Genomic DNA, 22078 nt, shown 5'->3' with positions numbered 1-22078 from the left:
ACGTCATCTAAGACGCTACCAGTAGGTAATCTAATGTCCCACGTTGCTATCGAATTGTCTGCTCCATACATATGCCCACCAGATTTTAGTAACCACTTCCCGCTTAAAAGAGCTGGATGGTCACTTTGAATACTGTAGATGTGTGGAGCTTGTACCAGGCAGTCATGTAACCCCTCCCCCCCCCCCCCCTCCCCACGTAAGTAACGACAGTGAAGAACTTGCATTGTATGCCAATCGGTTGTATCGAATGATTGCCTTTTATGGGCCAATGTGCAGGCGTTCAGACGTGACAGAATGGCAGATTGGAAATTGAGTTTGGTTGGTTGATTGGGGGGGGGGGGGGGGGGGCAGGGGGAAGAGAGGATAAAACAGCAAGGTCCAATGGTCCAAGGTGGCTAAAACTAAGGAAGAAACAACACCATCAGCACAGTGCTGTCGATGGTAACGAAAAAGGGACAAACAAAGAGACAGAAGGAACTTTGGGGTGGCAGGAAGAGTAAAGAACGCTAGGCAGGAGGAAGTGGGGAGGGCCAACAGTAGGGGATTCCCAGTATGCACTACATGCGATGAGATGTTGGCACCACAGCTGACCTGCTGACCTGTCCTGGCCTCCACACCGTTCTGTGATTGTGACACAATGGGACAACACTACTTATGCTGTATTCGAACATTACAGGTGTGTTCTTCCTCCTCTGCATTAACTTACATTTTTCCACCTTTGTAGCTGACTGTTGTCACACCGGCTAGAAATATTGCAGATCTGGCATTACAGGATCTGCCTATTGCCTTTCATCCGAAGCTGATAGGATGTTGTCGCATTCTTCAGTCCTAAGATTGGTTTGGTGTGGCTCTCCATACTACTCTATCCTGTACAAGCCTCTTCATCTCTGAGTAACTACTGCAACATATATCCTTCTGAATCTGCTTAATATATTAATTTTTGTCTCCCTCTACGATTTTTACTAACCACGCTCCCTCCAGTACTATATTGATGACCCCATGATGCCTCAGCATGTGTTCAACCAACCGCCCCCTCCTTCTATTCAGGTTGTATCACAAATTTCTTTTCAACCCAATTCTATTCAGTACTTCCTCATTAGTTCTCCAGCATACTTTTGTAGCGCCAGATTTCAGAAGCTTCTATTCCCTTCTTCTCTAAGTGGTTTATCGTCCATGTTGCACTTCCATACACAGCTACGCTCCATACAAATACTTTCAGAAAGGACTTCCTGACAATTGAATCTATACTCAATATTAACAAATTTCTCTTTTTCAGAAACGTTTTCCTTTCCATTGCCATTCTACATTTTATATCCTCCCTACTTCGACCATCATCAGTTATTTTGCTTCCCAAATAGAAAAACTCTTCTACTTCTTTAAATGTTTCATGTACTAATGTAATTTCCTCAGCATCACATGATTTAATTCGATTACAGTCCATTTTCCTCGTTTTACTTTTGATGATTTTCATGTCATATTTTCCTTTTAAGAGACTGTAAATTGGATTCAGCTGCTCTTCCAAGTCCTTTGCTGTCTCTGACGGATTTTCAATGTCATGGGGAAATCTCACTGCTTCCTTTCATGTTCCTTAACTTTTATAATTGACTTCTTGTTTCTGTTCAAATAGCCATTCGCTGCCTGTATTTTATTGCTGCCACCTTTAGAATTTGAAAGAGAGCCTTCCAGTTAACATCGTAAAAAGCTTTTTCTAAGTGCAGAAATGCTATAGCGGTAGGTTTGCCTTTCCTTAACCTATCTTCTATAAGAATTCGTAGGGTTAGTATTGCCTCGCATGTTCACTACATCTCTGTAACCCAAACTGATCTTCCCTGAGGTCGACGTCGACCAGTTTTTCCATTCTTCGGCACGAATTCGTGTTAGTATTTTGCAGCCATGGCCTATTAACTGATAGTTCGGTAACTTTCACATGTGTCAGCACCTGCTTTCTTTGAAATTGGAATTATTACATTATTTTTGAATTCTGATTTTATTTCGCCTGTCTAATACGTCTTACTCACCAGATGGAAGACTTTTGACATGGCTGGCTCTTCCAAGGCGATCAGTAGCTCAAACGATTTGTGTCTACTCCCAGAGCCTTGTTTCAACTTAAGTCTTTCAGTGCTTGGACAAATTCTTCACACAGTATCATATCTCCCTTTCCTTCTTCATTTATGCCGTCTTCCATTTCCATAATATTGCCCTCGAGTACATCTCCCTTGCGTAGATCCTCTATATACTCCTTCCACCTTTCTGTTTTCCGTTCTATGCTTAGGACTGGTTTTTCATCTGAGCTTTTAATAATCATGCAGATGGTTTTCTTTTTTACAATGTTCTCTTTAATATTTCTGTAGGCAGCATCTATCTTACCCCTAGTGATATGTGCTTCTAGATACGTACATCAGGTCCTCTAGCCATTCCTGCTTAGCCATTTTGCAATTCCTGTAGATCTTACTTTTAGACGTTTTTATTCCCTTTCACCTCCTTCATTTATTACATTATTATAATTTCTCCTTTCATCAATTAAATTCAGTATCTCTTCTGTTACCCAAGGATTTATACTAGCCCTCGTCCTTTTACCTACTTGATCCTCTGTTACCTTTACTGTTTCATATCTCAAAGCTCTCCATCCTTCTTCAACTATAATCCTTTTCCCTGTTCTTGTCAATCGTTCCTTATTTCTCCTTCTGAAACTCTCTACAATCTCTGGTTCTTTTAATTTATCCAGGTCCCATCTTCTTAAATTCGTGCCATTTTGCAATTTCTTCAGTTTTAATCTGCAGTTCATAATTAGTAAACGTCTTACAGTTTCAAACCGGGTTTCTAAATCTTTATCTTACCATTATATAATCAATTTGAAACCTTCCGGTATTTCCAGTTCTCATCCACATATACAACCATTTTTATGGTCTTCGGAGGACGACGTTTTAAATCCGCGTCCTGCCATCCTGATTAACGTTTTCTGTTATTTCCCTACACCGCTTCAGGCAAATGCCGGTATAGTTTCTTACAAAAGGCAAGGCTGACTTCCTTCCCTATGCTTCCCTAACCTGATGGGACTCCTGAACTCGCTGTTTGCTCCACTCTCCCCAAATCAGTCAACTTTATTTCACGATTCTTAAACAAGTAATAGCTATGATTAAATTATGCACTGTGCAACATTCTACCAGGTGACTTCCTCTTTTATTTCTTTTCCCTAGTCCATAATCACCTACTACTTTCTTTTCTCTTCCTTTTCTTAGTATCGAATCCAGTCCCCCATCACTATTAAAATTTCGCCTCCCTTAACTACCCGAATAATTTCTTTTATCTCATCATACATTTCCTCAATCTCCTCCTCATTTGCGGAGCTATTTGGCCCATGAACTTTTACTGCTATGCTGGGTGTGAGATTCATGTCTATCTTGGCTACAATTATATCGCCACTATGTTTTTCACAGTAGCTTATCTGCGTTCCTATTGTTTGTTCATTGTTGAACTTACTCCTGCATTACCCCTCTTTGGTTTCGTGTTTATAACCCTGTATTCACATGACCAAAAGTCCTGTTCCTTTTGCCACCGAACTTCAATAATACCCACGACATCTAACTTTAACGCATCCATTTCCTTTTTTAAATTTTCTAACATATCTGCCGGATCAAAGGCTCAGACATTCCACCCCTGATTCATGAAATGCCAGTTTTTTCCTCCTGATAACGACGTCCTCCTGAGTAGTCCCCGCCGGAGGTACAAATGGGTGATTCTTTTACCCCAGGAATATCTTATCCAAGAAATGCCATCATCATTTAACCATGCAGTAGAGCTGCATGCCGTCGTAAAAAAATAGGGCTTAGTTTTCTGGTGCTTCAGCACAGCAAGGCAAATTTGGTTGATATTACAAGGCCAGGTCTGTCAATCATCCAGACTGTTGCTCCTCCATTTACTGAAAACTCTGCTGCCCCTCTTCAGGAGCCACAAGTTTGTCTGTTCTCTCAACAGATACCCTCTGTTGTGGTTGCACCTACGGTACTCCTATCTGTACCTCTGAGGCATGCAGGCCTCTCCACCACTTAGAAGGTCCATGGTTCATTGGGGCAGAGGGGGGGGGGGGGGAGGCAGGAGTTGGCAGGACATCGTTTGAGAAAAGGGCAGCTGAGTTTAATGTAAGCGATACTTTCTGACACGATCTGATTCGTGGACATAAACTTTCGCGTCTGAAGGAAATTTATCATATTCGAGCTGAGAATATAATCAAGAATTCTGCAACAAACCAATGTCAAGGATACTGATCTTTATAACTTTGGAAATCGTTCCTTTTACCCTTCTAACGAGTATATACAAGCCACCTCCACTTTTTTTCAGTCGCTTGGGAGCTTTTGCTGGGCGCTTGATCATTACCAGAAGCAAAATTACTTTGTAACCAAGGTGATTTTTACATTGTACATAATTCATGATGAAGAAAACAATGCTGAGTTGTTTTCACATAGAAATATTGGAATTTTCTCATGTGACATTTCGCGTACAAATGTCTCTATATAAAGGTGATGCTCAGTTTTCTGAATGAAAAAAATTTCTTTTATTTTTAAAAATAGTAACGGTCATTTTTCGATATCCTTCTTCCGATTACCTAGTCACGGATTTTCTTAGTAACGTAACATTAATAATTATTGTAGGAGCGTCGTACTAATCAATAGCAATAACGACCAGAGGTTTTTGACAGTTGCAGGACCCATCTTTAGTTTGTCATGTTAGACTGTATCAGATTCAGGTCATCTATTTATCTTATTTTTCGTATTGTGTTAATGACATAAATTTTCTTTACTCAGATTATAGGAAAAATCATTTGTGCATAAATTTTAGAAAAACTATACCATGAACAAATAAATAGGATGTAAATAAAACTATGTTATAAAGATACATTTTTGTCTTTCAATATTTTCCAGATAGAGATTTTTAGTTGAAGGACCTAATGTTATTGATTATGTGAAAATCAAATATTCAGATTAATAATTACCCACCTGTCCTAAGAGCACCAGCTGATTCAGTCGCTTCTATCTTCACTCCTGAAATAAAAAATAAATGTTATGTAATGAAACTCTTGTCTTTTGCTGTGTAATTCACTGTTAATCTATATGGTGTCGTGTGGTGATATCCGAACAGTTCCAAGTGGAAACAGCAATTCTGCTTAGTGTTAGACTCTCAGTGAAAATGTGGGCTGGTGTTCCTGGCATTCACCTCATTGGACAAGATCGTTTGGGTGGGGCATTTTACTTGAGCTTACTGGAGAATGTCTTGCCTCAACTTCTGGAGGACGTTCCCATGCAGCAGCGCACTAGTTTGTCGTTTCGTCATGACACTGCGCCAGTGCATTTGATCATCATGCTGCAGCATGTACCGGAAATAACCCCATGCAGAAGATAATTGGAAAGTAAAATGTTTATTTGACACCACAAACCGTCGTCAAACCACAGTCACGAAAACAATAAAATTTTTAAAAGCTTATGTTACTAGTATAAAAGCACAGAGTCGTCATTTTCAAACGTAATCACAAACCTGGGAAACTGAATCGTATTTGACAATGACTAGTAATGTAGGTTTTTTTTTTTTTAAAAAAATATTGTTTTAGTGATTGTGGATTCACGACCGTTTAAGGTGTCAAATAAACGTTTTAAATTTCTTTGAGTCCCACTACTTTATGACAGTTATGTCGAAATACAAAATAACTTGAACAAATGACCAGTTCCTTGGCCTGTGCGCACCCCTGATCTCATCCCTGTAGACTTTTTCCTCTGGGTGTGTGTAAAGTCCCTTGTATGCTTGACACTAGTGGAATCTCACAGATCATGGTTCATCGTTGTATGTCATACAGGAAGTCTGCTGGATGGTCTTCATATTGAACATTTACTCTAAACCAGTGAAGCCTCACATATGGTTAACAGTATTTTATTGTACTCTACTGTTTTGCCGCGCGGGATTTGCCGAGCGGTCTAGGCGCTGCAGTCGTGGACTGTGCGGCTGGTCCCGGTGGAGGTTCGAGTCCTCCCTCGGGCATGGGTGTGTGTGTTGGTCCTTAGGATAATTTAGGTTAAGTAGTGTGTAAGCTTAGGGACTGATGACCTCAGCAGTTAAGTCCCATAAGATTTCACACACATTTGAACATTTTTTTCTACTGTTTTGTTAGTAAACGTTTTTCGAAGTGCAGTATCCTACTGTTACCTATAGCTTATCGAATGCATAGAAAGTCCTTGGTGCTACAGAATCTTTATTTCACATTTATGATCTCAGGTTTCTTATTGCAAAATAATCCATACTGCATACTTTACAGTCTCGCGAATTTTTAAAATGTCTTTCTGTAAGACCCTGCGAAACAGTGGTTGTAACAAAAGCAAATGAAATTGTTTTCTGAAATTTACTTTTTGTTTTGTTAGTAATGTATACTTAAAAATAACTGTTCTGAAACACATGAAATCTGTGGGAATTATCTATTGTTCCCAGACTGATGTTCTTATGTTGTAATCGAATTTGTACGTTATAAAACTTTTAGACAAATAGAAAAGGCGTACTTGAATCGTAAGAGCATTACCTGTTAATGGCATATGTGATGATTAAAACTGCAGGCCAGCACAATGTTTTAACCTGTGAGGCAGTATTAAAAACTTTTACTGTTTGCTAACTCCTGGATAAAAAAGTTAAAGAGAATTTTCATCGTGGAAGAAACAACACAACGTATTTAAGTTTTCCAGTTTTCAGATCAGGATTACTTCGTATGATTACGTAGTGTACTTGCTGTCACACTGTGAATGACGAATTGTCAATCCTTTACAATAAGAATGAAGCAGAATGAATTCAGCAAGGTAAAAAAAGATTTAAATGGAACTCAACTGTAAAAGACTGGAGTGCCGTATGTCAGAAGTTGCAGAAAGGTGTAAAATGGATAGACGATTGCTATAGGGGATGGCAGCCGTCAGTCACTTTGTAATACAAATCTCTAATCTCGTACGCTACTTTCAAGCGATTAACAAGTTATTTTTTGGAGAAAAGTGTGTCTTGTGAAACGCTGTCCATTTCCGTCAACTGTTTTTGAACGCTGAGAGGTGTGCAACCAGCATAGACATTGGCCAAGCGTGGTGGCGCAATGGTTAACATACTATACTCGCATTCGGGAGGACGACTGTTCAATCCCGCGTCCGGCAGTCCTGATTTAGTTTTTTTCCGTGATTTTCGTAAATCGCTTCAGGCAAATGCCGGGATGGTTCCTTTGAAAGGACACGGCCGACTTTTTTCCCCATCTTACCCGAATCCGATGGACCGATGATCTCTCAGTTTGGTCTCCTCCCTCAAATCACCCCAATCCACTCCCATAAGCAGTGCCGTGTACCTGTGGGCTCCCACTTTCGCTTTTGCGCAACTAATCAGTACATATTGACATCCACAAACAAATGATGTTTCTTCAGCGGCGATAGGTTGTACGTAACGACGTGACGTAGGCACATAACGGTCTGTACGGGGACGAGTGTTGTATCTTGCAACGCTATTCACAATTTCGCTCGTAGACAGCTCCATAACGGATGTTTGCTATCTTTTGTTATTCCATTTTTAAAGCGTGGACGTGAACCGTATGTGCAGTTGACGGACTTTGAGCGAGGGCGTATAGTGGGCATGCGGGAGGCCGGGTGGACGTACCGCCGAATTGCTCAACACGTGGGGCGTGAGGTCTCCACAGTACATCGATGTTGTCGCCAGTAGTCGGCGGAAGGTGCACGTGCCCGTCGACCTGGGACCGGACCGCAGCGACACACGGATGCACGCCAAGACCGTACGATCGTACGATCTGTCAGTGTGATCATGTGATGTATCTGACCCCAGGAATGTGTCAATAAAGTTTCCCCTTCCTGGGACAATGAATTCACGGTGTTCTTATTTCAATTTCCAGGAGTGTATATCAATAATCAGCAAGTTAAAAGAACTCGAGTAAAAGTATCATCAAAAACACTCAAACTGATCATTGATGGGAAATGGCTATGTTCGGCTACTGGAAGACTATCTGCAGCTATTGGACGATTTAAAGTTCCTAAAGAAAGATTCGATTTTTGTGGGTGACTATGCACCATGGCACTGGACCACAATTGTTCGTGATTGGGATTGAAGTATATTCTGGTCATTTCGAGCGAATAATTTGGCCATATGGATTGCCCGACGTGAATCCTAATGAATATTTGTGGAATATAATGAAGAGGTCAGTTCGTACACCTCACCCGGCACCGGTAAAACTTCCGCAATTACGGACGGCTCTAGAGACAGCATGGCCAATATTTTTACGAGGGTATGTCCAATGACTCACTCACTCCATGACAGATCAAGATGCTGCATTAACCCAAGAAGAAGCAGGGCCGACACAATATTATTATGTGACCCATGACTTTTGTCACCTCAGCGTACATGGTAAAGTCGTTCCATGACTTTCTTCTTTCACATTAGTATACGTGGGTTAGAAGACGTATCTGCACACTGACCGCAAAACGCTTTTGTTCCTCAAGTCCGTCAGATTCACAAACAACAAGAATAGGACCTCCAGATCTGATTCTGAAAACGGAAACAAACCAAGCGAGGATGACTAGTCTTTGATGCTTAGTGATGAGGTGTTAATGTCATTGATGACACACCCCAGTGTGATCAGGCATACATATAGAATTATCAAAGGAAGAATTTAATGGAAAAAAGCTGCAGTCAAACCTAACATGAATAAAAGGCTTTCATGCGCTGAATTAAGAGAGCCATATGCCTCACGTGGAAAGTGTAGGACAGTGGATGGAATGATTGACTACCAGAAGTGTTAACCCTAGCAGTAAGAATGTATTTTCTTGAACGTGTACTACCAAGGGGCTTAGGTATGTCAAGTCTTGAACATAAAAATATGAATTGGTTGTGAAAAGTCGCATCTATCATTAACTCTTAAATTTTTGGGTTGAGTTTAAATGAAAAATTTAAACAATTACAGAATGTGGTATAAGACATCATTAAAAATAACAATAATCTTTCTCGAAATTTTGAAATATGGTGTACATGACTAGATAACATTATTTTGAATAGGTAGCCATAAAATAACCCCCCCCCCCTCCGTAGTGTGAGGGTTAATAGATGATAAGAATGTACCATATTAAACTTGGCCACAGCAATAGCAAAACATTGTACAGAACTCTTGATGTGGTACTGGAGACCAGGCACTACAGAAAAGAGCTCCAACAGTCTTAAACAACTGTGGCATATGACAGATGATACAATGCGAGAATGCTCAGACTCACGGCGAGGTTCAGGTTGCAAAACGAACCACAATGAACCAACTGCTGTGTGTGGATTTCTATGGACCACTGCTCAAACGGCGATTTGGGAGACAATACGTCTACATTTTGGTGGATGCTTCCTTAAGTATACGTATCTGTATGCAAGAAACTACACCATAACGACACAATGTCTCTGGATTCCGTATTAATAGAACATACCAGAAAGACGAAAGCCAAAAAATCGTTGTGACTATGCCCTGGGTCAGGAGTTTTAGTAGGCATGCAGTGTGTGCATCTGAGTGCTGACACGCCTGCTGCACGAGGCCGAACTCGGCAGCGGCTGTGGGTTCCCATCCACATCTACGTCTACGTGATTACTCTGCTATTCACACTAAAGTGCCTGGCAGAGGGTTCAATGAACCACCTTCACGCTGTCTCTCTACTGTTCCACTATAGAACGGCACGCGGGAAAAACGAGCACTTAAATTTGTCTGTGCGAGAGCTGATTTCTCTTATTTTATCGTGATGATCATTTCTCCCTGTGAGGGTGGGTGGCAACAGAATGTTTTCGCAATCGGAGGAGAAAACTAGTGACTGAAATTTCATGAGAAGATCCCGTCGCAACGAAAAACACCTTTGTTTTAATGATTGCCATTCCAATTCACGTATCATGCCTGTGACACTATCTCCTCTATTTCGCTATAATACAAAACGAGCTGCCCCTCTTTGTACTTTTTCGATGTCATCCGTCACAGCAATACTCCACAATAGAGTGAACAAACCTGGTGTAAGCAGTCTCTTTAGTAGACCTGTTTTACCTTCTAAGGATTCTGACAATGAATCGCAGTCTTTGGTTTGCTCTACACACAATATTATCAATGTGATCGTTCCAATTTAGGTTATATGTAATTGTAATCCCTAAGTATTTAGCTGAATTTACAGTCTTCAGATTTGTGTGAACTATCGCGTAACCGAAATTCTGATTTCTTTTAGTACACATGTGAATAATCTCATACTTTTCTTTATTCAGGGTCAATTGCCAGTTTTCGCACCATAAAGATACGAGGGTCAGTCAAAAAGTAATGCCTCCTATTTTTTTTCTACGTTTAATTGTCAGGAAATTTAAATGCAATTACATAGGTTGAAAACCACAACACTGAGGATCATTTTGTCATTTTTCAATGTAATCTCCGCCCATCTCTACAGTTTTGGTCCATCTTTGAACAAGGGCATATATCCCAGCACGGTAAAAATCACAGCTCTGCTTCCTAAGCCATTGACGCACGGATGTTTTGACGGCCTCCTCATCTTCAAAATGAATCCCACGATGAGCTTCTTTTAGTGGCCCGAACAGATGGAAGTCTGATGGTGCCAGGTCAGGGCTGTATGGGGGATGAGGCAAAACTTCCCATCCAATTTTGACAATCTCGTCAGAGGTGTGACGACTGGTGTGTGGTCTTGCATTGTCATGCAAAAGAAGAACATCTGCCATTGATTTTGTTGGGCGAACTCGCTGAAGACGTGCTTTAAGTTTTTTGAGGGTTGTGACGTATTGAACAGAATTTATTGTGCATCCCTGCTCCAAAAAGTCAACCAGAATCACACCCTCTGTATCCCAGAAAACTGTTGCCATAACTTTCCCTGCCGATCGCACAGTTTTGAATTTTTTCTTCCTCGGCGAGCTTGTGTGACGCCACTCCATTGACTGCCTCTTTGATTCGGGTTCAAAAAAATGCACCCATGTTTCGTCCCCAATCACAGTTTTTTTCAGAAACTCATCTCCCTCCAAAGGGAAGGACTGCAAGTGTTGGGAGGCTATTGTTTTCCTTGCCTCTTTATTCTGATCGGTTAACATTCTTGGAACCCACCGTGCACAAACTTTTGAGTACCACAATTGTTTAATAATCGTGATCACACTGCCTTTACTAAGAGAAATAATGCGACACACTTCATCTGCAGTCACCCGACGGTCACCACGAATGATGTCATCAACTTGCTGAATGTTGTGTGGAGTCACTGCACTCACCGGCCTGCCGCTCCGCTTTTCGTCAGTCAACGGTGTTTGCCCTTCAGCTTCCTTACAACGACGAACCCATCGTCTAACAGTGCTGACATCCACTGTCACAACACCATACACCTTCTTCAGTCTTTCATGAATGCGTATGGGCGTTTCGACTTCTGCATTCAAGAATTCAATCACACAACGCTGTCTCAAACGAACATCGATGTCGGTCATCTTACAAACTTCTGCTGTGCTGCCACCTGTTGACACAGAAAGTTACTACTGCAGTGTATTGCAGAAGAAGGTTTGAGGAATGGCGCCAAATTCAAATTTTTCACTTAACGTAATTTTTTTAAGTAGAAAAAAAATGGGAGGCATTACTTTTTGACCGACCCTCGTATCTTATCTAAATCATTTTGCAAGTCGTTTTGATCATCTGATGAGTTTACAAGACGTTAAATGACAGCATCATGTCCAAACAATCTAAGACGGCTACTCAGATTGTCTCCTAAGTAGTTAATATACATCAGGAGCAATAGAGGGCCTATAACACTTCTTTGGGGAACGCCGGATATTACTTCCGTTTTACTTGATGACTTTCCGTCTATTACTACGAGCTGTGACCTTTCTGACGGGAAGTGACGAATCCAGTCGCACAACTGAGGCGATACTCCGTAGGCACGCATTTCATATACTTATGAAATTTGTTATTAACAATCCGAACGAATTCAAAGGTAATAGCAGTGTACATGGCTACAACACTAGGAGAAAGGATCATCTTCACTACTCAAGGTTAAATATAACTTTGGCTCAGAAGGGGGTAAATTATGCTGCCACGAAAGTCTTTGGTCGCTTACCTAATAGCATCAAAAGTCTGACAGATAGCCAATAGCATTTAAAAGGAATGTAAAAGAATTTCTTAATGGCAACTCCTTCTACTCGTTAGATGAATTTTTGGATATAATAAGTGGGTAATTTCCCAAACCCCTACAAAAAACAAAAAAATTAAAAATATTAAGTGTCATGTAATATTCTGTGTAATGTAATATCTCGTATAGACACATTTTATTAACCTGAGACGTTCCACATCATTACGAAGTGTCATATTCATGATCTATGGAACAAGTACTAATCTAATCTGTATAGCATTGGGAAAATCTCACTTACATGACAAAAAGGGTCTCACTTAAAAATACCAAATCCCTTAACAACTGTCCTTAATTTATCAGTCACATATTATTCTACAATTTGATCTATTCGCTTCTGAAACTTTTTAATACTTTTTATGGCTCTACCTCAAGGTTCACGACACCTATTACAAGCAAAAGATATTGAAGGCCATATTACTTGTTGATTTATACACGAAGTGTTCACATATTGCGACCTCTTATTTACTACTGGAATATTTTGAAGGGAAGGGAATCACAGAACAGCGTCGGTAGGACGTATGTCATATGCATATGGTCAGAATTTAAGTATCAGTGCTTGTACCTTGGCAATATGTTTGTGCTCCAAAACTAGCTACTTGTGGATGTCTGACACCTAATTATCCAACCATCCAGCCGACAGAAAGTAATAATGAAGTATAAATGAACAAACGGTACGGCGTGGCACCTCACATTTTTTAAACTACTGTTAGAGTAACTCAATTAACACAAGTTGACTTGAGTTAACCATTGTCAATTCCTTAAAGTACGATTGCTACGAAATTGCTCTTGCGCTTCAAAATTACTACTTTTGGCTTTCTTGACTATGATCACTTTTCTCAAATGGTTCAAATGGCTCTGAGCACTATGGGACTCAACTGCTGTGGTCATCAGTCCCCTAGAACTTAGAACTACTTAAAACTAACTAACTCAAGGACATCACACCCACCCATGCCCGAGGCAGGATTCGAACCTGCGACCGTAGCAGCAGTGCGGCTCCGGACTGGAGCGCCTAGAACCGCTCATCCACCGAGGCCGGCTCATTTTTCTCACCTGCTCCCTATTCCCGTGATGGCTATGGAATCACTACCTCACTCCTTTCCGCCAAACGATCACCAGGCACTTCTAGACTCATGGGTAATTCCTGTCAGTGATGCGGCTCCACTGTAGCAAAGGAGCGTAAGGGTAGATTCCATTCACCAGATACAGGATCGATGTCTGTATCCTTACAAGTTTACAGAACTCTAAGTGGGTATCATACTTTTCTTTTAGTTTCTAGAAACCACATGAGTGGTTACAACCGATACCTGTTACTTATGAGATTTGAAATAATTCTGGAACTCAAACGTAGTGCAACAAATTTTGCCCGGTAAGTGAACTCAATACGCAGATATTGGACCTGCTACAAATGCTGTCTTCCCTCTGACACGAAAGGCCGGCCGGTGTGGTTCTAGGCGCTTCAGCCCGGAACCGCGCGACTGCTACGGTCGCAGGTTCGAACCCAGCCTCGGGCATGGATGTGTGTGATGTCCGTAGGTTAGTTAGGTTTAAGTAGGTCTAAGTTACAGGGGACTGATGACCTCAGATGTTGAGTCCCATAGTGCTCAAAGCCATTTGAACCATTTTTGACGTGAAAGACAACTAGAATGATTGTGGCAGGGCCATGAAAAATAACAGCTGGGCTGGATTTGTCGTCTCTCTACCTATCTTTAGTAACTGTCTATACCACTGACTGTGAACAGTAAAATGAATATCCATCCAGTTAAGGAAATTGTTGTAAACAACCCGGAATATCAGATTAGGAATGAATTTCTAATGTGCAAGTAATATTTCGAACAGGTAACAATTCTCTTTCCTACACTTTCTGATTTTATAGCATGAGGGACACCTCTCCCCCTTACCCTCATCAGCCAAAATCTCGCAATCTCATTTTAGCTGCAATGGTCTCACGAGATAAATTATCAAAAAATATAAATAAATGCTGTATAGGAGCGACACTAATTGATGAAACCAACGTGAATAGTAAAATGAAAATGCATGTAGTTGTGGAAGCTGAAGTAATCAATCAATGAATTTATGAAGCAGAAGCAACTTTTTGTAAAGCTGATGGTTTCCTCCTTTCGAGATATTCCGATTCTGTTGGCCCAGGGACATTCCTCCTCCCTTACCCTAGTGAGTCTGTATAGACCTTACCTCGTTCTTCATGAAATGAAACCAGACAGAGGTGTAGCACAAGGAAAAATACGAGAAATTTAAAAAAGTGTTTCATAAATTCCAGCCTAATATGCATGTGTGCAACTCCAATTAGATAATTTTTTATCTTTTCAAGGAAAATATTTAACTCTTGCGTTTGAAATAGATTTTACAGTTTTTCTAGTTGTGGACTAAATAATGTTTTCCTTTTGTTTTATATGAATAAAAGTCTCTCCTAGCGGAGGTTCGAATCCTTCCTCAGGCATGGGTTGTGTGTTTGTCCTTAGGATAATTTAGATTAAGTAGTGTGTAAGCTTAGGGACTGATGGCCTTAGTAGTTAAGCCCATAAGATTTCACACACATTTGAACAATAAAAGTCTCTATCATAATTTCATGACAAAATATGATTTTTTTATAAACTCAGAATCACTAAGTCATTCATTGTCATATTTTTAGGTTATCAGTTACAGTAAACAAATCTCCCCAAACCCCATTTTAAACGAAATTTGTAAAAGATATAGACAAAGGATAATATCGCTACTGCTTCTAAAGAATCTTTCAAATGTTTTGTTACAAGCTATCATCTAAAACTGAATATCTTGCTCAGATCGACATTGTGCAATCGAGTGAGAAATTTTACTTAATTGTGGTCTTGATCCATGTAAGGATTCTGTCAACAGTACTGTTAGCTGCATGTACATACAATTAGACTCTGTAATTACTCTGGTTAAATGTACATCTACTACAGCTAAGAATACATAATGAAGAACCATTTTCTGTTCTAGCTGCCCTCTGGTAAGATCATGATCAAAACCAGATGTGAGATGATTTTATGACTAACATGCGTATTAACTGTTTATACCACATGATGAAAAAAAGTGATTCAATAGTTTTCAGAGAGAAATATTTTAAAATTATTGTAATTCGTTGATTTTCATCCTTCTCTGTAATAAGAGCTGCATTAATTTCTAAAAAATAGAGAGTATTCAGTTTATCATCCTTTTTTTCTATTTTATGGTATAGGATTATTTTAGCATCATAACATTAATTCTACTAGTGCCAAATTAAGAAAGATTTCTCGCAATATTGCTTGTCTTTTGATTAGCAGGAACCATCTACTATTGCATCACATTCAGTGATATTAGGCACAGCTCTTATTGCATTGGTATTAAGGTACTGTATTTACGGCAGATTAATTTCTGGTGCTCTATTATAGGAATACCTATTTAAAAATAAATTTCAAAACGACTGTAATACCAGGAGCAAATAAACAAGATAAATAAAATGCAAATAATATTATGATATGAGCAAATTTTCTACTAAATTTTCCACTTGTTACGCATTTGTAGTTACAAGAGAAACAACTATTGTTGCTTATGTAAAAATCAAATATTCAGACTGATGTGTGCTTACTTCTCTCATCTGGATCAGATGATATCCCAATATCTCGACTTGATCCTGAAACAAAGAATAAACGCAATTCAATGAAACTCATGTCCTTTGCCATACACTGCAAATATACAAGAAATTATTTTTAAAATTATGAAATTTACTTAGTAAGCTTTGTTAAAAAAAGTTTGTTAATAATAACTGCTCTGAAGGTCATGACCTGTTTGGTAAGTAATCTATTGTTTCCAGGTTGATTTTTTTCACACTGGAACAAAAATAATCCGGTTTTAAAACAGAGTACCCGAATAGCATAGGTCATGATTCAGCTTACAAGGTGGTACAACGTTTTAATATCTCTGGAAGTATGACAATGTCTTGCTGTTTACTACCTCCTGGATAAAACACTTAAAGGAAATTTTCATCATTGCAGAAACATTACCATGAATTTAACTTTTCCAGTTTCCTGTTCACTGTTACATGGTATACATCATGAAGTGCACCTAATATCCCCAAGAGATGAATTTACAGTTCTTGAAAGAGAACATGAAGCTGAAGGAATTCACCAGGTTTCATTCAATTTAAAAACGGATAACTTCGACAAAACTGTAAAAGTTTAGGAATACTGGATATCAGAAGATAGTACCCAAATGCTGAAAGACATACAAGGGATAGACAGCTGCAGCAGTGCATGGTGGCTATGAGTCATATCAAGAATAAGTCTCCAGTTTAATATGCTACTGTGAAGCTATCAAAGAGTTCTTTCTTCTCAAAGAGATTGTCCTCCACCAGAAGGAACAATTAGTAAAAACTGTTTTCGAACACTGATGAATATGTAACAGGTATATACGATGGATTGTGGCTTTGTGCTCTTTTGCCTTTACACAGCACGTTTACAGAATCAGCTCCATAGTGTTCTCAGTATTGTTTCTTCAGGGACAATACATTAGCAGTAGGGTAAGAAGAGTTCACACTAATAACACTGATTCCTTATGTGTCAGTACAGTTTCATCTATGATGATATATTGCACATGAGACAAACACAGATGTCATATGTTGTTGACAGCTATCTTAACTCCAATGTTATTCCGCAGATCATGAGGTCTGCCACACGTCAAAGTCAAGGAAGGCAGTCCCTCCCACCCCTCGGACTTCTACAAATTCTGCCTGCATCACTCTACACTCCCAGGGCCTTCCCTGCATTTGTGGTGCGAGACTCGAATGCAGGTCGAATGCATGTCATATTTCACTAATAATAGCACCTCCATCCCCACCCCTACGCCCAGCCCACATAAACGGCACTTATGCAATTTTTCCATAATGCACCCCTAACTCTGCACCAGACTCATGTGTTCCCATGCACCTCCTGCCACCCTCTAAAACTATGTTTGCATTACTGACTTCCTAAAATTTCGTTTGAGGACTAGCTCTCCAGACCTCACATTGGTAACTTTGATTAGAAGCTATATATATCATATGCCATGGAATACTGAATCAATAGATAGCATGTTTCTCTCTAAATAATTAACAACTAGCATTAGCATATCAAGCACAAATAACAAAATAGGGATCAATATTTGTTGAAACGAGTACCTTAATTTTTTTTTACTGTGGGCACTTCACCACAACCTCTGAAAACCAAAATAAAGGCGAGTCTCCTTTCAAATCCTACTTGCCTCTGTCACCAGGAGATGGCTACAATGAAATAACAAAATTTCTCCATAAATAATTAAAAACTAATAACACCTTGGAAAATATAAATAATAATTCAGACATTCGCATTTGCTTAACATGAGTTTCACCTTAAATACCATCCCACAAACCCAGAAAATGTGAAATAAAACAAATCCCAGTTCCTCCTGTCACCAGCAGATGGCTGCACTGCGAAATGTAGATCTTTGCACTCCACTAATAAGACTGCAGTGGCAATTAAAAATCTCAATAGATCGTAAATCAATTATTCTCTGATCTAAGATGTTACACATATTCTAAAATTTCTGTGAAAGAAAAAACCATCTATAGCATAAAATGAAGCATTAGTTAATTTCCACATAAACGAATACATTCGCCAAATTAGCGTCCAAAAAACTGAAGTATGTACTCCAATGGTAGATTTCAATATTTGACATTGTAGAATTTAGGCTTAAATATTCGATGTCATAAAATCAGCATGGCCAGCCTTGTAACCGCAGAAAGATGCATTTCAGGTGAACTACCCACAACACACACTAAAATAAAATATTTCCAAGGCAGTGCAAAAAGTACGATGTTAAGATCGTCTGTGGGGTTAATAGATGAATAGCTATGTCTGATATCACAATACTGCAAAGAAGTGTGCAAAGCAGAAGTTGATTTCTGCAGATGCACGTTTTCGCCAAATTAGTGCCCCAAATTCCGAAGTATATACCCCAATACTAGATTTCAGCAGCTGACCTTTTATAATATAGGCCTGCAAGTTCAATGTCATAGAACTACCCTGACCAGGCTTATAACAGCAGAGAAAAAAGCGTTCACTAAGCACGAAAACAGACAGACTGAATGTAGCTAATTCGACACACGCTAAAATAACACATTTCGGAAGCAGAGGAAAAGTACAATGTTTACATTCCCGGTTGTGGTTAATACACTCTCAAAGTATATATTATCAAATTATAAATAGTTTTCGAGCACCAGTTTAGGAACGACAATGATAAGGCGTCGTGTTATTCACTAGGAATGCTAGAAACGAATATATTCATTGCTATTATTACAAATAACACAGGCCTACTAAGGGGTTTTTATCTTGAAAAATATTACTTAGACAACAGAACATGTAGCCTACAGTTTGTAAACACACGACCATAGACGGTAATAGTGACAGACGTGAAATTTCCAAAGACAATGTCAGAGTTGATATCTCGGAAAGAGTATATAATAAAATATATTTGCGAAACACATCACACTTTGCAGCATAAATTAAGTGTTGCCGCATTTCAGTTGTCTGTTTAACTTAATAAAATACATGTCGACAGTAATGTAAACAAAATCACGAAGAAAATTCGACTCTGTATGCCTTGCGCACTCAAAGAGCTCTCATAAAATGTGTAACGCACAACGCAAGATCTTGTATGACTATCCCTAATTGCCATGAAGGCTAAACAGATGCCACTACACGATATAAAGTTATGCTATCCTCTATAACGTAGAAATATGGAGATGCGGAATTCGTCGTGCTCGAAAAAGAATTACTGGATTACAGCTGGAAGAGACGTTAGAGATTCAAACAGTCCACGATGTTACCACAGCCAGGATACACGCTCTGTATCAAGCCCTCAAATACTTCGTCGAAGTTGCAATGAGCAAAGCTCTAACAAAGTGACTGTTAACATTACAAGGTCGGTCGTGCGCTGTAGTGTAACAGCTTCGCAGCGCCGGTTTGCAGAGACGAAGATATTCACGTCGTAATACACAAAAAGTAATGTGATTACAGCATCACTAGCGGTGTAGAATTACCAGTAACGGCCGAAGTGATGTAATTTTATTCCATAAGAGAGTAATTGAAAAGTCATTGTATACATGCCTTAACAGCCTTTCCCTGGACTCAAACACACGATCCAGTCTGCAGTGGTCTCCAGCAGGGTAATACCATGTTCACCTACATGACAAGTCGTTTTATAAAAACTATACGGCGGTTATCAATAACGGTGCCCACTCCTGCGCTTGTGATTTGACATATGTACGGTGTTACAAAAAGGTTCGGCCAAACTTTCTGGAAACATTCCTAACACACAAACAAAGAAAAGATGTTAAGTGGACATGTGTCCGAAACGCTTAATTTCCATGTTAGAGCTCATTTTAGTTTCGTCAGTATGTACTGTACGTCCTCGATTCACCGCCAGTTGACCCAATTGAAGAAGGAAGGAAATGTTGACTTGAGTGCTTGTGTTGACATGCGACTCACTGCTCTACAGCACTAGCATCAAGCACATCAGTACGTAGCATCAACAGGTTAGTGTTCATCACGAACGTGGTTTTGCAGTCAGGGCAATGTTTTCAAATGCGGAGTTGGCAGATGCCCATTTGAAGTATGGATTAGCACGGGGCAATAGCCGTGGCGCGGTACGTTTGTATCGAGACAGATTTCCAGACGAAGGTGTCCCGACAGGAAGACGTTCGAAGCAATTGATCGGCGTCTTAGGCAGCACGGAACATTCCAGCCTATGAATCGCGACTGGGGAAGACCTAGAACGACGAGGACAGTTGCAATGGACGAGGTAATTCTTCGTTCAGTTGACGATAACCCTAATGTCAGCGTCAGAGAAGTTGCTGCTGTACAAGGTAACGTTGACCACGTCACTGTATGGAGAGTGCTACCGGAGAACCAGTTGTTTTCGTACCATGTACAGCGTGTGCAGGCACTATCAGCAGCTGATTGGTCTCCAAGGGTACACTTCTGCGAATGGTTGATCCAACAATGTGTCAATACTCATTTCAGTGCAAATGTTCTCTTTACGGATGAGGCTTCATTCCAACGTGATCAAATTGTAAATTTTCACAATCAACATGTGGGCTGACGAGAATCCGCACGCAATTGTGCAATCACGTCATCAACACAGATTTTCCGTGAACGTTTGGGCAGGCATTGTTGGTGATGTCCTTATTGGGCCCCATGTTCTTCCACCTACGCTCAATGGAGGACGTTATCATGTGCCTTTACATGTACGACAAAGCATGTGGTTCATGCACGATGGAGCTCCTGCACATTTCAGTCGAAGTGTTCGTACGCTTCTTGACAACACATTCGGTGACCGATGGATTGGTAGAGGCGGACCAATTCCATGGCCTCCTAGCTCTCCTGCCCTCAAACCTCTTGACTTTCATTTATAGGGGCATTTGAAAGCTCTTGTCTACGCAACCCCGGTACCACATTAGGGATTCTTCGTGCTCGTATTGTGGACGGCTGTGATACAATACGCCATTCTCCAGGGCTGCATCAGCTCATCAGGGATTCCATGTATCCTCGGAGGACGTTTTGAACATTTCTTATAAGAAAGTGTTTGAAGTCACGCTGGTACGTTCTGTTGCTGTGTGTTTCCATTAGATGATTCAAATGGTTCAAATGGCTCTTAGCACTATGGGACTTAACTACTGTGGTCATCAGTCCCCTAGAACTTAGAACTACTTAAACCTAACTAACCTAAGGACATCACACACATCCATGCCCGAGGCAGGATTCGAACCTGCGACCGTAGCAGTCGCGCGGTCCCGGACTGCGCGTCTAGAACCGCGAGACCACCGCGGCCGGCCATTCCATGCTTAATTTGATTTGAATAGAAGTAATAAAATGAGGTCTAACATGGAAAGTAAGCTTTTTCGGGCACATGTCCACATAATATATTTTCTTTCTTTGTGTGTGAGGAATGTTTCCTGAAAGTTTGGCCGTACCTTTTTGTAACACCCTGTATACTGAAGAGCTAAAGAAAGTGGCACACCCACCTAATAGCGTGTAGGCCCTCCGCAAGCAAGCAGAAGTGCCGCAACACGACGTGGCATGGATTCGACTAATGTCTGAATTAGTGCTGGAGGGAAGTGACAAAATGAATCCTGCAGCGTTCTCCATAAATCCGTAAGAGTATGAGGGGGTGGAGACCTCTTCTGAACAGCACATTGCGAGGCATTCCAGATAGGCTCAATAACGTCCATGTTCGGGACGCTTGGTGGCCAGTGGACGTGTTTCAAGTCAAAAGAGTGTTACTGGAGCCACTATGTACCAATTCTGGACGTGTGCTGCAATTGTGCAAGTACGTCAACTTGCACAATGGACATGAATGGATGCAGGAAATCAGACAGGACGCTTACGTACGTGTCACCTGTCAGAGTCATTTCTAGACCTATCAGAGGTCCCATACCACTCCAATTGCAGACGCCCCGCACCATTACAGAGGCTCCACCAAGTGGAACAGTCCCCTGCTGACATGCAGGTTCCATGGATTCATGAGGTTGTATCCATACGCTTACAAGTCCGTCAGCTCTATACAATTTTAAACGAGACTCGTCCAGGCCAGGCAACATGTTTCCAGTCATTAACAGTCCAAATTCGGCGTTGACGGGCCCAGATGAGGCATAAAGCTTTGTGTCGTAGAGTCATCAAGGGCACACACATGGGGCTTCGGCTCCGAAAGCCCATATCGATTATGTTTCGTTGAATGGTTCGCACACTGATACTTGTTGATGACCCAGCACAGAAATCTGCGGCAATTTGCGGAAGGGTTGCACTTCTGTCACTTTGAACGATTCTCTTCTGTCGTTTTTGTTCGCGTTTCTGAAGGATCTT

At 40.5% G+C, this 22078-nt stretch overlaps 1 protein-coding gene across 2 annotated transcripts in view; it reads right to left on the bottom strand.

Annotated features, from left to right (window-relative positions):
- The window catches only part of LOC126284492 (keratin-associated protein 16-1-like), a 306103-nt gene that overhangs the window by 109046 nt on the left and 174979 nt on the right, over window positions 1-22078 (bottom strand). For both annotated transcript variants that reach the window (XM_049983455.1, XM_049983454.1), the window contains exons 7-8: window positions 15793-15837; window positions 4995-5039 (exon numbers count right to left, since the gene is read on the bottom strand). In XM_049983455.1, the coding sequence (XP_049839412.1) occupies window positions 4995-5039; window positions 15793-15837 (90 nt within the window). The remainder of the gene's footprint in view (window positions 1-4994; window positions 5040-15792; window positions 15838-22078) is intronic.

The sequence above is a fragment of the Schistocerca gregaria genome, chromosome 8, assembly GCF_023897955.1.
Source record: "Schistocerca gregaria isolate iqSchGreg1 chromosome 8, iqSchGreg1.2, whole genome shotgun sequence".
Lineage (NCBI taxonomy): Eukaryota > Metazoa > Arthropoda > Insecta > Orthoptera > Acrididae > Schistocerca > Schistocerca gregaria.
The sequence above is the reverse complement of the archived record's forward strand: the minus strand, read 5'-3'. Positions and strand labels throughout refer to the sequence as shown.